The sequence below is a fragment of the Dunckerocampus dactyliophorus genome, chromosome 3 (assembly GCF_027744805.1).
Source record: "Dunckerocampus dactyliophorus isolate RoL2022-P2 chromosome 3, RoL_Ddac_1.1, whole genome shotgun sequence".
In the NCBI taxonomy this organism is placed as follows: domain Eukaryota; kingdom Metazoa; phylum Chordata; class Actinopteri; order Syngnathiformes; family Syngnathidae; genus Dunckerocampus; species Dunckerocampus dactyliophorus.
This window is the reverse complement of record NC_072821.1, coordinates 21,245,811-21,261,759: the sequence shown is the minus strand read 5'-3', so window position 1 is coordinate 21,261,759 and position 15,949 is coordinate 21,245,811. Positions and strand designations below refer to the sequence as shown.

The 15,949-nt window shown below is 40.7% G+C and overlaps 2 protein-coding genes across 2 annotated transcripts in view; both read right to left on the bottom strand.

Moving 5' to 3' along the window:
• The window catches only part of cdh15 (cadherin 15, type 1, M-cadherin (myotubule)), a 38,935-nt gene extending 24,488 nt beyond the window's left edge, over positions 1–14,447 (bottom strand). Inside the window, exons 1-2 of the mRNA XM_054770832.1 lie at positions 14,246–14,447; positions 14,064–14,146 (exon numbers count right to left, since the gene is read on the bottom strand). Of these exons, the coding sequence (XP_054626807.1) occupies positions 14,064–14,087 (24 nt within the window). The 5' untranslated portion in view covers positions 14,088–14,146; positions 14,246–14,447. The remainder of the gene's footprint in view (positions 1–14,063; positions 14,147–14,245) is intronic.
• Positions 14,448–14,523: 76 nt separating this feature from the next.
• The window catches only part of acsf3 (acyl-CoA synthetase family member 3), a 62,049-nt gene continuing 60,623 nt past the window's right edge, over positions 14,524–15,949 (bottom strand). The window contains exon 11 of the mRNA XM_054770835.1: positions 14,524–15,475. The gene's annotated coding sequence lies outside the window, so the exon portion shown is untranslated. The remainder of the gene's footprint in view (positions 15,476–15,949) is intronic.

Here is a 15,949-nt window from a genome sequence, read left to right as displayed (position 1 = left end):
ACTAGTCTAATATTCATGTCTTTTTTGTTTATTGAATATTTATAAATAGGCAGCAGTCAGCCAGCAACTAATCATTGAAAACATAACAAAGAGACAATTGTGTCACGTACCGTTCAGACTTGAACCCCGGGATGCAAAGACTTGCGGGAAAAAGTCTTTAATAGAGCTCATACAGAGCCAAAACGACAAGTCCGACACACAAAGTACAAAATGACAAATGAGGAAAGCAGGAGTTCCTAAGGCAAATAAATAAACTCACCATGGGAGGTGGAAACGAGAATGTGCATGAAAGGCAGAATAAAACCAAGAAACAGAGAAATAGCGCGGGATGCAACGTGGCGCGTCGACACTGGTAGCCATAGCCAAAGGTAAACGAATGAATGAATGAATGCTGCTGCTTCTGTGCTTAAAGGCACAACGAATTACAGACAACACCTATCATACAGAACATGGCAAATTGTGGGTTAAAGGTGTAGAGCCTCTAGCTCACCACGACCCTGAGTAAAGTCAAAATGGATAGATGGCAAGTATGACATAAATCTTCAATAATTGTCAGTGTTTGATGTATTATCCCAGTGATCCCCAATCCCCGGGCTACCGGGCCGCGCACAGTAGGAAAAAAGAATTTCCATGATGTTTTATTTTGAAAAGTGGCCGGATTCTCTCTGTTACATCCGTCTCACTTTGACGCATGTCCATTGTGCGTGTGCTAACTTTTTCTTGCCTCACAGATAGACTACTACTGTATTTTTACAATTTTTCTTTCACCTCATATCTGTCCTCAAATGCTGATACTATGTGGGAATGCATAAAGGTAAGTTTTGATGACTTATTGTGTGCTAATGTGCACATTTGTCTCAAGTTAATTCATGCTAGCGCACTGCTTTTACCACACACGTCAAACAGCGATGTAATAATCTCTCTGGAAAAACTCCAGGCTTCAACTGGTGGATGGTGGGTAGGCATTCAGATGTTCATGTCTTCGTTTTACATATATTTACAAAACATCATAAATAAGATAAATTAGATCGCTATAATGTACGGTCCGTGGGTCAAAAAAGGTTGGGGACCCCTGTATAATACAGTGGGGACCACTGTACACATATAATACAGTGGGGACCACTGTATTATACTACAATAACGAATCATTCATTCATTTTCTACTGCCTAACAGGGGCTGGAGGCTATCCCAGCTGACTTTTGAGGTCCTGGACAGGTTGCCAGTCAATCACAGGGGACATATAGACAAACAAGCATTCACTTACACATTTACACCTATGAACAATTTAGAGAGGAAGATGCATTACTGGGAGTAACCCCACACAAGGACAGGGAGAACATGCAAACTTCACAGAGAGTTTGAGCTAACATTCCAACCACATGTGCCACCGTGCTGGCCAGGAGTCCTACACTCTTTTGTTTGAAATATAAATAATTGATAACTTTTCTTTTTTCCTGAGTGTCTTTTTTAAGTGTATGGCTCCAAGGTCCAGTCAGAAGGTCGCATACATAACCTCAATGTACCCTCACATATGCTAAACATCTAACCACAACCCTTCGATCATCTGCTCTGCTATCTGAAATAATATGTCTAGTAAAGATCTACGATACTCCTGGGGTAATACCTCTATGGAGGTGCAGCTCCGGCTGATGTCCATACATACAGTACATACGTACATACATACACTGTACATACATACATACATACAGTACATACACACTGTCCATACATACAGTACATACATACATACATACACTGTACATACATACATACATACATACATACATACATACATACACACTGTACATACACACTGTACATACATACATACACACATACATGCATACATACACTGTACATACATACAGTACATACATACAGTACATACACTGTACATACACACTGTACATACATACATACATACACTGTACATACTGTACATACATACATACAGTACATACATACAGTACATACACACTGTACATACACACTGTACATACAGTACATACATACATACATACATACATACATACATACATACTTACATACATATAATTTGCTGTCACTACTGCTGTTTAATGGTAAAATATATTGACTGGTGCTCCGTGAGGCAACAAGTCCTTCTCCTAAGGGAGCCAGGCTTTTTGGGTCACTCAACACTACTTTCAACACTCTTGGAGGTCAAAGGTGGTTATAGAAAGTAAACAATTTAACAGTGCTGTGGCCTCTCTTTTAACAGACAGACACTTTTTCTTGCATCTACTCTGATAAGTCATCTCTATCCTCCATCTGCCTGTTCAAACATACTGTATATTTTGGGCACGGCTCTTGATGATATGCAAACATAGCATATGTAATATTGTGACTCAGCAGTAATACATGAAATAGCAATTGGATCAACAAAACCTACTGTAATAAAGTCAATTTGTGAGCTAATTGAATGTGTGTACGCGTGTGTGTGTTATAATGGTGTGATTCTACACCACCTGTCTCAGTCATGTTAGAAGGAGGCAGTTGGCAGGGGCTGCCTTGATGTTTCTTTTTCTCCCCCCCGACACACACCCTCATCACTGACAACAGGCTCATACCACACAATGTGTGTGCAAAACACGACACACAGTGCTGGAAGACATCCCATCAGTTAGTCTTGACTCCCTTTTGTGCGAGGGGCTTATCTTTACTCAACCTTTTAGTAGAACCAAGTCAAACTTGATGCTGAAGTTTGATAGTGGATCTGTATATTAAATACTTTTTGGTTAAAAAAAAAATATATATACTGTATATATTTTTTTTCAGGCTGTTTCTCATTCACCAGAAGCCAGAAGTAATTTATAAATACGCGATAATACAGGTCAAATGTGGATTATACATGTATCGTGTTTATGATTATTACGTGTTTATGTAAAGTTTTTTTTGTCAATCATTGGGATTTCACACTTTGTTCAGCGGTCCTTGAACACACCATAGTTGTGTGCTGTGCCTGGCTACACCGTGACTCAGATTCCATCTGTTCATTGATGATATTGCATTATCATTCATTAGCATTGAGCAGCTATACATTTTATACTTCAAATGCATTTTATAAGTGTGTAAGACATATTTAGGGCTTAAACCTGGATTGTGTCGCAAGTGAACAATGGCAATTGAAGAGAGAAAGGAGGGTTCTGTAGCTGACTCTAATTTAATAATTGCAACGATCACTTTTATTGCAAATGTTGATGCAAAATCAGGAGGGCATCAACGTCAAACTAGCAGAAAAGGTTTGGGGAATTGGGGGGGGGCGTGTGTCAAAAATCGAAATTTTTATGGGGGTATCAATGTCTTTTTCGCCATTCACCCCGCCTCTTGCCCATAAGTCAGATGGGATAGGCTCCAGCATACCCCCGCGACCCTAATGAGGATAAGGGGGATAGAAAATAAATGGATGGATATTTTAATAGTAGTGGTATTCTTTTCTGCTCACCCCACACTTATTCCCACTAAAAATCTAATTCACTTTGCCTTTGACATACCGGAAGTTAACTTAGCAGAAAACTATGTTTTTCTTTATTTTTTTTCATGCTGCTGCACCTGGAGTCTTCTGGCCCCCTCATACATTGAAAATCCCTGTTCTAAACTCAAAGGTGACACTCTGCTGCCCACTTTTGGTTGTGACAAGCGCTCACATACAGTCGTACATACAAAAGCAATACTGAAGCTAATTTAAGCATTTAAATACACACGCGCCATAACCCTATGAGATCTAATACAAGAGCTGCGCTAAACTGAGCATATATATATATATATATATATATATATATATATATATATATATATATATATATATATATATATATATATATATATATATAGCCAAGCTTTTGAATCCCGCCCGCCAGTAGCTTTCAAAGTATTTAATAGAAACTTTAACATACAAGCTGGCAACATGACTTGCAAGTAGTTAGAGTCAATCTGCGACAACCTTTGATGGTTTAAGTAGCTTTTCACATGCAACAATCCAGACAACTACCTCACCCGTGGTGCCAAACAAACACAAGTCAGCAAATATGTCGCACACAACGTAACCTACCCACTGCACTGTCTGGGAAGTAAAAAAGGAGGGCTGTTCACATACTTCTTTAATAGTCAATGTTTTATTGTTCATAGTTCATATTGTATATCATGCATCCTTTATTCATGTAAATTCTGGGTGTCTTATTCAGTTAAAAAAAAAAATTTTAAATTCAGTTTCGTTATTTGATGTGGTCTGACGTTTAAAGCACTTCTGAAAAAAGGGACACAAGCACATATAGCAGATTGTATGACACTTTTACACATGAAATAAGACAAATAATTCCAGGTGGACTGTTAGAATTATAAGCGTAAAATAGTGTGCGTGGATCAAACGTCTGGCCCCCTGGCCAATTCATAGGTATGAATGCAAGTATGAATGGTTGTTTGTCTACATGTGCCTTGCGTTTGACTGGTGACCAGTCAGCTGGTGTACGCCACGAGGTATACCCCGCCTCTCGCCCCAAGTCAGCTTGGATAGGCTCCAGCATACCCACGACCCTGTGCGTGTGTGTGTGCGTGTGTGTGTGTATATGACCAAATGAAACTGAGCATTAATATACAGTATTTGTGAAGGAATTGATGCAGTTTTCGATAATATCATTAGAGTGTGGGAGTAGCATACTAGAATATCTATGCCTCTTATCCTCACGAGGGTGAGAGGCGGGGTCGCCAACCAATCCCAGGACACATACTGTACATATAGAAAAACACCCACTCACACTCACATTCATACCTATGGACAATTTATAGTCACCAATTAACCTAACATGCATGTTTTTGGAATGTGGGAGGACACCAGAGTACCTGGAGAAAACCCACGCATGGGGAGAACATCCAAACTCCACACAGTGATGCGCAAACGGAGATTTGAACCCGGATCTTCCCAATCTCCTTACTAGAAAATCACAAATATACTTATCCTGTATCTCAGTAGATGTGTGATTTTGTTGAATGTACGGTATAAGACTGCTCTTGTTTGGATTGGTCAATAAATAAGTCATTATTGCTCACCCGGCTTTAGAAAGGATACATAAGGCTTGTGTCTGAAAGTCTCAGGCCAGTATATTAAAGAGATAAAGTGCAGATGTTTCACATTCATGCACTCATTCACTTTCACTCCAGCTGAATTCACATAACAAAATAATGCAGCTTTATGGACATTAAGGGGCAAGAAGGGAGCATTTGGGGCTGCAGTGAACAGCATTTCTTGGCTTGTGTATACTTGCTTACTGGCAAGATTTCGGATAGATTTTTACATTTTATGAATTTTACATACTGTAAATTCATAAATAATAAATAAATGGCATCCTTGTGCAACCATACAGAAGACAGAGGACATGAAAAAGGTGAATATCACACACAAAAGAGCATAACTGTCCATGTACTGTATGTCCCTCTGAAGTGATTATAAAAAGAATTATAATACAGGGAGGCAGAAAGAAAGCCCTCGTTTTGATTACTGAAATATAAGGATATTGAATGTGACATAATTATCAATTAATACAGGTACAGTATGTAATATCTTTGCACATTCACAATTCAGCATACACGCTCTCACAAATTTGCAGATTTTTTGCAACAAAATAGACAGTTTTTTAAGTCGAAAACACATCTCATTTCATGTGGAACTATTAACACATACAGTATGTTATATATACATATAATCGTGTCTGTCATTTATATTTCTGTTAATAATATATAGTTGCAAATGGTGATTAATCATGATTAATTAGTAAACCGATTAATCGGATACATTTTAAAATAATTTGACAAGCCTAGTCTTGATGCTTCACGGATGTTTTTCGTCAAGCTGAGATTTCGCACTATGTTCTTGTCTTGTCGGTTCTTGAACGCACCATTGTTGCTGTGAGACGCAAAAGTGAATGATGTATTAATGCAAATGTTGAAAATCAGAAAAAAGAGAGAACATCACCATCAAACAAAAACAGACATTTTTACTGCCGTCTCAATTACTCTATTTTCTGGTGCTGCGAAAAATGCGGTTTTACTATATAACTTTGGTGCAACTGAAAAAAATATGTCCAGTTGTCCCTCGCCAGTTTGTGGTTCCAATTTCGACTTCACTCTATGGCGGTTTTTCAAAAATATATTCATGAATAAATCATGCTCTTTCGTGGTTGAATACGGCTTATTCATTCTCAAAAAATATATGCATACTGAAACAAAGTTTACATTTTTTTGGCTTAAGCATTTTCAAGCATAAAATGGCCTAATGAACTAAAATACAAATACAAGGCATTCAAAAGGTGTTCTTTATTAAAATGTAGCAGATGTTGATTATCACTACCGTGCTGTGAGGTGTACTTCATTTTATCGATCAAGACAGAACTTCATCAGCTGTCATTGCTGAAATAATTCTATGTCAGGCAAATGGTCCTTGTTTAATTGCCTCCATGACAGTCGTTATGCAGCACTAAAAAGGCATATATAACAAGGAAGCTTTCAATGTGTGGGCGAAGTAGCAAGTAGCGAAGAAATCAAACACAATCAAATGTCCTTGCCATGCCAACATTCTCACGCCATTCTTCCAAAAATAACGACATGCTTGTCGTCGCTCGCGGGAGCGTTGTAGACGTTTTCATTTTGGAGAGCAAAACAGCAGCAGCGGCGTCCTACGAAGCCCATAATGGTGCCTTTGTTTGTCAATGTAAAGCGAAAGTCGATGTGTTTACAATTAACCACATAAAAAGTCATTTCAGCATGCTTAAAACCAGCAAAGTAATGTTTGCCGTGCACACATTAAATTATACTTATCTAGTGTGAAAATAACAGCGCATAATTGTTACGCCAAAAGCTTGTTTTTGCCGTCTACATACGCTGAAGCCGGAGTTGACCAAAATCTTCACCCTGGCCGGAGTTTTCCAAATGCTCAGTTTTTAAAGACAAAAACCTACGTTTGCGTGTGGACGAGAGACCAAAATGCATACAAAAGTATATATATTTGTGTGGACATAGCCTCGGCGTCAGTAATGTTGCTGTATCATTCAGTGAGAGTGAGAGACACACCAGACTTGATGGCCGGAAGAGCAGGCTTTTATTGCAAGTTTGACACAATAATCAATAATAAAAATCCCTAATTAAGCTGTAACCCACGCCAAGCTAAAAGTCAACTCTGAACCCCTGACGTCACTTCCTGTCTTCTAGCCACTCAGCTCCGCCAGAGGGCACATTTATAAGCAGCACATAAGAGCACACGTTTTATTTCGGTCTCAAATGGTGTATTTACTCGTTATGTCTACTATATTGGGTAATACAAGTGTAAAGGTATGCTATAGGGGTGCTATTTCATGTCTAGAGGGCTCTAATAATGTTTAAAACCCTTATTTAGAAGGCTGTTAACAGCTTTTTATGCTCTAACTACAAAAATATTCCATTTATAAATAAGGAATCCCACTTTGCACGGTCGGGTCTGAAACTGCAATAAACAAGGGATTACTGTAATACAGGGGTCACCAACACAGTGCCCGCGGGCACCAGGTAGCCCCCCACGACCACGAGGCGCCCGCAGGCCTGCTTTTCATTCAGGTTTTCAGTTAATAATGTGAGAACACGAGAAAGAAAATTATTCTGAAACATAAAATGTGAGTTGTGGATACCAGCATTTTGTTAATGTTTTGGTAAAACAAGCATATTTGATCTGTTTGGGTTGAAATAAGGTATGAAAATCATTTCTACAAAAATGAGTAGCTCGTGGCCATTTTCATGTTCTAAAAGTATCTCTCGCAAGAAAAAACGTTGGTGACCCCTGCTGTAGTATATGTTTTGCAGAGTACACTGAAAAGTAGCAATAGACTTAACCACCTTAAAGAAAGTGATATTCATAAAGTAAAAAGTATTTTTCACTCAAATTAGATTGGCAATAATACTTGAAATGCTGCTTGTTCACAAAAATCTGAAAAAAAATTGCATTCTACATTGCCTTCTTTGTCCAAATATTTTACTGAAATATTTCAACATTTTTCCCTGCAACTTTTTTCCCTCCTGTAGAGGGCAGTGTTTCCCCATGAGAGAAGAGCAGAACAAGTACTGTACTGTAATGGCCGCAAGCAGACGCCAGCAAAGCTCACAAAAAGCACATTTTATTGTGTATTCTAGAAAATACTATTTAGAAAGACTGCAAAACCGAACCGAAGTCTTTTTCTGCATCCCATCTACATTCATCATCATCTAATCATCTTGTAGTTGGTTTCTTTGTTTTTCTTAAAGCCCTCACAGACTTCTTATTGTATCTGTCGTCTCTTTGTGTGTCCGTTGCAGACAAATATGGGAGTCAGAGAAGCAGTGAAGCGTTGCAAAGGCAACAGTGTGGTGTTGAAGGTGTGAGGGGGGGGGGGGGCGCGGGATGCTGTGTGAGTTACCGCAGAAGTGCCTTCACCCCAGTCAGCCTCCACCAGGGTGGGTTGCCAATTAGAGCCAACAAATATGACACACTTGACTCGTCCGCTTGAACCATGGCTGGAGATAATAGGCCTCTTCCTGCAAACGCGATCGATGACACCATGTCCCAGGGTGCAGGTACACACACACACACACACACACACACACGAAAACCCAGTATGTGCACCCTCTTTCCCTCACTCTTCTCTTACCTGTCAGAGAGTAAAATGTCAGCTTTCTGTTTCTTCTGCAGAAAGCACCATACGCACTCTTGTCAATGACTTTCTGCCCTCTTTCCATCCTTGTTTTTCAAACACTGACTTCCAACCAGACAAACTGGCCTTTTGCCGCATGTTAAGATATAATGCACAGTGTTTTACAGCTAATCCATCATCAGAGTGTGTTGCGTCTCGCCAACACCACAGGGGGAGGCTGGCTGTGTGAGGGCACCTGAGTCATGGGGATTACACACATTACAGTAATGGATATCTGCTCTGCTCGGAGAAAACTACCAACATTTGCGTTTTGACGTGGTTGTGCCTGACTTGCATGGTGATATGGTTGTTACACTCAAGGCTTGGTCCCACCCATGAAATGTCATATCCTCCATCTCTTCATGTGAGAATCATATTGGAAAAGAGTCTGCATGGCTTTTTGGGTGGATGGGATGGGGGGGTTGTAATAGCTGAGAGGGGAAGAGGGGTGGGCTTGAGGGTAGAGCTGACAGTTGTATGCATGCGTGAGGCTAATTTGCCTCCATCAGCTGTCAGAGTTGGGGATGTCAGGGCTGGCGAGTCTCCTGGACCTCCTCTCTCTCTCTCTCTCTGTGCCTCCTCTTTGCTGCCAATGTCATGTTGTCAGCCCACATATGCTTGTCTGTGGGGGAGGGAGGCTTGGTTGGGGGAGACTCAAGCACATAGGCAGCCTCCGTCTTTTTCCTGTCGCTGTCGACACTTGTTTTCTTGTTTCTCTGCCGCTAACAGTGGCTGCTTAACCCCCTCAACTCTCTCTGTTGGGCCTCTGCTGTGCTTCTCTCTTAGATGAGCGCAGCCTCACTCCTGTGTAATTACACTTTGCGCTTCATTTGAATTATATTAGTGATTTTTGTCTTGTCTCTCTAATTTAATAATACAAAATACATATGCAGTATGGCAGGACTCCTCCTCATAGATACAATCTATACAAATTACAGTATTATTTCTCCTGAAATTCAAGTCTGGAATAAAGCTTCACGTTTTCTGTAGAGTAACCAAAACCCATTGAACTTAATTCACCATGGCTGTAGATTCCACTGAGAAAAAGCTTTGTTTGATGCTCTAAATAACGTACACAGTAAGCCCTCGTTCGTCACGGTTAATTGGAAAATTTTTCAAATTAATGTAGAGATAATATATAGCATAATAATGCGAGTAATTCATAATATAAGCAACTTTCATTTCTTAACGGTATTTAATGAGCCGGATACTCGTTATAAACCAGTATCTGTTACAGATAATGCATTTTTTCCGAATACGAGCATGAAACGAGTACATCTCGTCATTATCCGTAATCGTGATGAAAGAAAATCCTCATTAAGTATTCAGTCTTCACGCTCTGTGATTGGCCAGTCACTGTGCAGGCTGGCGCCACAGAGGAGTTGATCGGTACCTCATTCACATACACGGTGGATTACGCTGCTGCATAGAGGTCCCACAGTGCGCTACGCCGGCTAGCTCCAGTCCCTCCAAGCCCTCTTGGTAGCTTGACGTTAAGGTTTTCCTCCGATTTAGAATCAACATTTCCAGTAAAAGTTCATTGTAGGCCTGTCTCGAAAATCAATAAATCAATTAACCGCACGATCAATAAAAACAAACTTGCTAATTTTGCCGGGCTCAATAAATTGACATGTGCATGCGTATTTGTTTTCCTCCTCTGTCTCTACCAAACAGGCTGGAGGACAAGAGGTTTCACTCCGTGCATCTGTCTCAACACCCAGGTGTGTTGATTCAATAGCGGAATGAACGGAGTGAGCAAACCCTCTTGTCAGTCATCCAGTCTCTTTGCTACGCGCTAGCACATGCTAGCTGTGTGTGTCGTGTGCTACATGATGGAATACTTTCTTCATGCCTGTTGTGTATAAATCATCTGATTTGTGCGTTTGTGCATTGTCATTTTGTGACATGAAAAAGTTTGTGACAGTTAAACAAATACAAAACGGTGGAACTTATGTTTCAGCTTCCGTAATTCCCGAAATAGAAGACCCCATTGTGCACCAAACACTTTTTTTTCTGCATCCAAAACATGTACTTTGACCAAACTCCAGCAAAACATTGCACCTCATTAAACATCATCAGCGTATTCCACACACAATGTTGACAACAGTGAATCAAGGACTACACTGGTCATTCAAATGACGGTGAAACGGCATACAGAAGCATGGTCTTTCATCTATCATTCATCATGTACAGTACACAATGCGTTACCTGGTTAACTTTTCAACATTTTGTTTTAAGGAGCACAGAAAAAGATAAAAAGGCAGTGTTAAACTGGTAAACCTCAGCTTCACCGTGTGGCCTTGTAGTCTGTATCTTTTTCTGTTGTACAAATGACAAACCAGTGGGCTTGGAACATCCTGAGCAACGTGGCAAAGACAGCAGTCAAGCGCTTGCATCTCCTCGTGAACCATCGCTCTCACCTCAGTGACCCGCCCCTGGAAACTGCCACAGGGGGTCTTCATTCTACCTGCCAATCAAAACTCAGCATCTCCGTTTTTCTCCAATCTGAGGGCTGGCAGTGCAAGTGTTGAATTACTCATTTTCATCCCATCCCCCTATCTGTTCATCCTCCTCATAAAGATCATATCTATATACAGTACCTGCTTGTCCCAGCATGCATGTCGCAATGTGAACCATAAAGAACTGTGTAGCTCTGCATGAATGCATGATTCTAGCACATTATGCTGCACGCTGCATCCTTTAATGAGCTGGATTACATGACTGCAACACCAATCTCAAATTCAAAGTGGTGTCTACAGTAAATTACTTTTTGCACATTCTGGCTCAGGAAATGGAAGCAACATGCAACATACAGTCTGTAGTTCAAAATGTAATGTTTAGTGATGCATTGCATCCTTTGATTGAGAGGCTGTATTGCATATACAGTGTCTCACAAAAGAGTACAAAAGAGTACTCATTCCTGGTGTTTAATATGCTCTGATTCCACTTCTCCGCCCCCGAAAGGTGTCATCCTGTAAGACGCCTATTGGGAAAGGCGGTGGAGCCCCGCATACTCGCGATCCAGCATTCATAAACCCCTCAAATTTGTGAATACTTTTTGTGGATAATTATATATATATATATATATATATCATAATAATTTGTCTTGTTTTTTCACATATTTTATTCACCCAAAGTCGGTAATAATTTGGTAACACTTTATATGAAGGTGCTTGTCAAATGTGCAGCATACATGCACCACACTGTTAAAAAGTCCACAATATTTACATGTTTATGTCTCTATGTTTCACCGGTAACGTTTTTTCGTGGGATTTTGCACTTTGTTTCACGGTCGATGAACACACCATCGTTGTGTGCTGAGACGCAAAAATACGTTTGGCTACAGAAGCACTAGCTAGCGCTAGATGTGGGAGAGTAAAGAAGTCAAGTAAAGAAGTCAAAGTCCAAGTCAAGTCCAAAGTCATAGGCTTGAAATGTTCGAGTCCTTACAACTCACAAGCACTGTTGAACTGTTTATAAAATAACGTTTATTAAAGGGATGTCCGATAATATCGGCCCCATATTGGTGTAAAAATGTAATGTAAAAATGGTCAATATCAGTGTCATTTTTTTTTTCGATGATGAAAGCCAATTAGGCTCTTTAAGCGCCACAAGCAACATAACAGTCAACACACGGCATATACTTGAGCCAATGTTTTGCTTAGCTGTGTTCGGAATGGCAGGACGTGGTGGGTTGTCAAAAAATGGTGAGCGGGGTAGCTCATAAACATATGTATGTAGACGCCACATTGAGCGCTGAGCTGTACGTCAACGTCGCCGCCATATTGGATGTGGCAAGAGACGGAGCGGAGAAGATGCCTCATTCATGAGTGGTAAACCAAATCCCAACGAATAACATTTCACAGGTAAGACTTAACATTTACCTTTCATAGTATTTGGCCCATAGACTGCATGATTTGGCCATTATAACATTGTTTTGTGAGCATAATTTGCCGACGTAGAGGGAAACACTGTTTTCCCGTGCACAATTCATTCATTCCGAAGTCTATAGCAACCATCACCAAATGGCCTCATGGTGGCCCCTTACGTGATGGCCCTCTACGGACCCGTGACAAATTAAAGTGAATGGGAAATATAAAAACAGATAATCATGCCCGCGGACCGATCGCAGTCAAACTTTTTATTATTTATGAGAAATTTGGTCCTGTTTACTTGCAATATAATGTAATATAGGCGCCAAAATAGGTGTGCTACACATATTGGTATTGGTTAACAGAATCAAAAATGGAGAGTTGGACAATATCGGCATATCGGACATCAGCAAAAATGACAATATCGGACATCCCTAGTTTATTATTACTTTAATATAACATAATTAAGGCTGCAACTAATGATTACTTTAATAACTGATTAATTGGTCGATTAGTTTTTCGATTAATCAAATCGGATAAAAAACAAACAAACTAGGGATTCTCCAATGAGAGTTTTATGCTGCCGATTCCGATACCGATCATCCAAGACTGAAATCGGGCAATACTGACACAGATACTGATCACATGGATGAATTATACATTTTTTAATGTGCAATAGCACTCATCATAAATACATTTAAAAATGTATAATATATACAATATAATATATTTTTAGTCCATTATTAAAAAATGCATATTTAAGCAAATTGTATGTATTCAAAATTTTCAACCATAAAAATAGATAAATGAATAAAAATATGAGGCATTCAAAAGACGTGATATGAAGTGCAATACTGTATATGTGACTTGCTGTGTGCGCCTTTAAGAACCGGAGCCTGGGAAGTGACCTGTGTGACGTCCGCTTGCTTGAGTTGACTGTTAGCTGAGTGCTAGCAGCAGGTTAGCAGTGTAGAGAGTGGCCGACAACAGCCCCTGTGTGAATGTTCACTGTATGTGTTTTCTGTATGTGCTTGTTAATGAAGCGATTGAAATGCATCGTGAGTCTCTCCTTAGCCACAAACAGAGCAGGAGAGTAGTATTCTACACTGGCCACTAGGTGTCAGTAACGTTACATTGATGAGACAATAACAACTAGGAACGATGCTGTCAATGCTAAGGTGTGAGTTTATCTTACGTTATTCGTGTCTAAGATGGCTTATTTTATGTTATTATACCTCTCCTATATCGAGTGATACAAGTGTAAAGGTGACTGAGGGAATGGAACCAATTAACCGCAATAAACAAGGGACGACTGTATTTCCAAAGATGCATTAAAAATGTTTTTTTCAAGTAAAGTCCAAAATATGTCTGTTTTGCTGAAATTACAACACATTACTTAGCTAACTGAATACTATAAAAAAATTATCTCCCTCTCTCTAGAGAGGGCAGGCTTTTTGTGTTGTGGAGTCAGAGTGATGCACTTACCCTTAGTACGCGTGAGTCATACATTCATAAAAACGTGTGGATCAGATTATGGCTACCGCACTCTCATCGTTAAATTTTGATACCTGTAAATAAGCAGAGAGAATAAGCATGAGCCGGATATGTCGACACTTCTTTTCTGTCACACACCCTCACAAACCCCTCATGGCTATGAGTACTCTTGCCTGGAGTGCTCCCGTGCTGAGGTCTCCACAGCGGGCAGGCAGGGAGACAGTCTGAGTGCTTTACTGTAACACACACAGTCATCACTGTCAGAGCCATTGATTTGTCAACAACATAGTGATACACTGTAGATGGATAATAGCTCATCTTGTGCACAGTTGCTGCATTTTGCTGGACAGCCAAGAAGCATCTGTTGTTGTTTTTCTTCCTCTCTTTCCTTCCTCCACCTCTCAACCCTCCCACTCCCCACCCACCCACACACACACACACACACACACACACACACATTTCCCTGCAGTTTGAAAACAATAAAAGAAAAGCCATGTGTCTTGTTGAGCTACTAAAGAGCTGTCTGCTTTGTGTCTCTGGAGGTGGCTGCACATCAGTGACTCACCCATCTATCAGAGCACAGCATGGCCAACAAACATCCTGCTATACGGATGATAAATACTGCTGCTCCTGAAAAGGCCAGACAGAGAGATGGATGGATATGGAGGCATAGAGACACTTTCAGGTATTAAAATAGAGCGATGGAGAGGCAGGTCGCTGTATATAAAATTGAAGATTAAAGAAAAAGCACATACAATTTGAAAATGCACCTGACTGTCTCCATTTATTCCCCTCCACTGTTTGATTAAACAGTACTCACGCCTTATCTGGGCCTGCATGAAGGAGCTATCTGCTATGTGACTGGCAGACTATTGCCTGCTGCCTCTGATAGCATTCCACTTTGCTTGGGTAAATAGCAACTTAACTCAACTGAGACAATTTAAACAGTGGAAAAGTAAGAAGCTTAAAGCTGGCCAAACACTGGCATGTGCACAGGGATGCAGAATATACGCGCGTGGCGTTGTGCACACAGCAAGCGGACATTCCGCAAAGCAAAGCAAAAGACATGCAGTGAGTGAGAGGACAGCGAGAAGCAGCCTTGAGGTGTTTTTTTGCTACCTCGGTGCCCTTTGACCCACAAAACAACAGCCCGTGTTTGCAAAATGTCGCACAAAAACACGCACACGGCTACAAATGGCACCGGGCAGACAAGCAGGATGGACCTGAGGACAAGTTTCCGCTTGGACGCAGTCAGTCCGGCCCAAGTTTTGCCCACAGGCCCCCTCCCAGACAGACCACTCGAGTGAGTGACCAACCCTGACTCTAACGCTGTGTGGCAGGGGGACCTCCAGACAGATGTTCCCTGCCACTGGCATGGTGCTGAGGAGGAGATGCTCTTCACTCTGTGTGGTGGCAGACAAAGGGAGGAACTTGAATGGTGGAATGGTAACATGTTGGAGTCCTTGGTGGTGATGGCGGCTGTCGTTACATTTGGAATGCCCTCACGCAGCCGATCATCTGAACAGTCAGCAGAAACAGATTGACAGCTGGAGGATAAGGCTTTGTAGTTTTCAATATGTACTGTATATTGTATACCAGGGGTGTCATGAGACCCTCAGTTCACGAGATGAGACAATACCCGAGATCGGGTCTACGAGAACGAGATGAGACGAGATGAAGTACAATCAAAAAACATATGACAATATATTGCAATCGGCTAATATAATTTCTACTACGTTACACTCTGCATGCGCTCTGTGTATATGCTACCAGCACCGCCTCCACCCACCGAGAGAAAGAGACTGTATGACTGACAAAAGGGCTCACTCCGTTCCTGCCGTTGTTCTATGCAACAAATGTGCCAAGGTGCTGAAAAA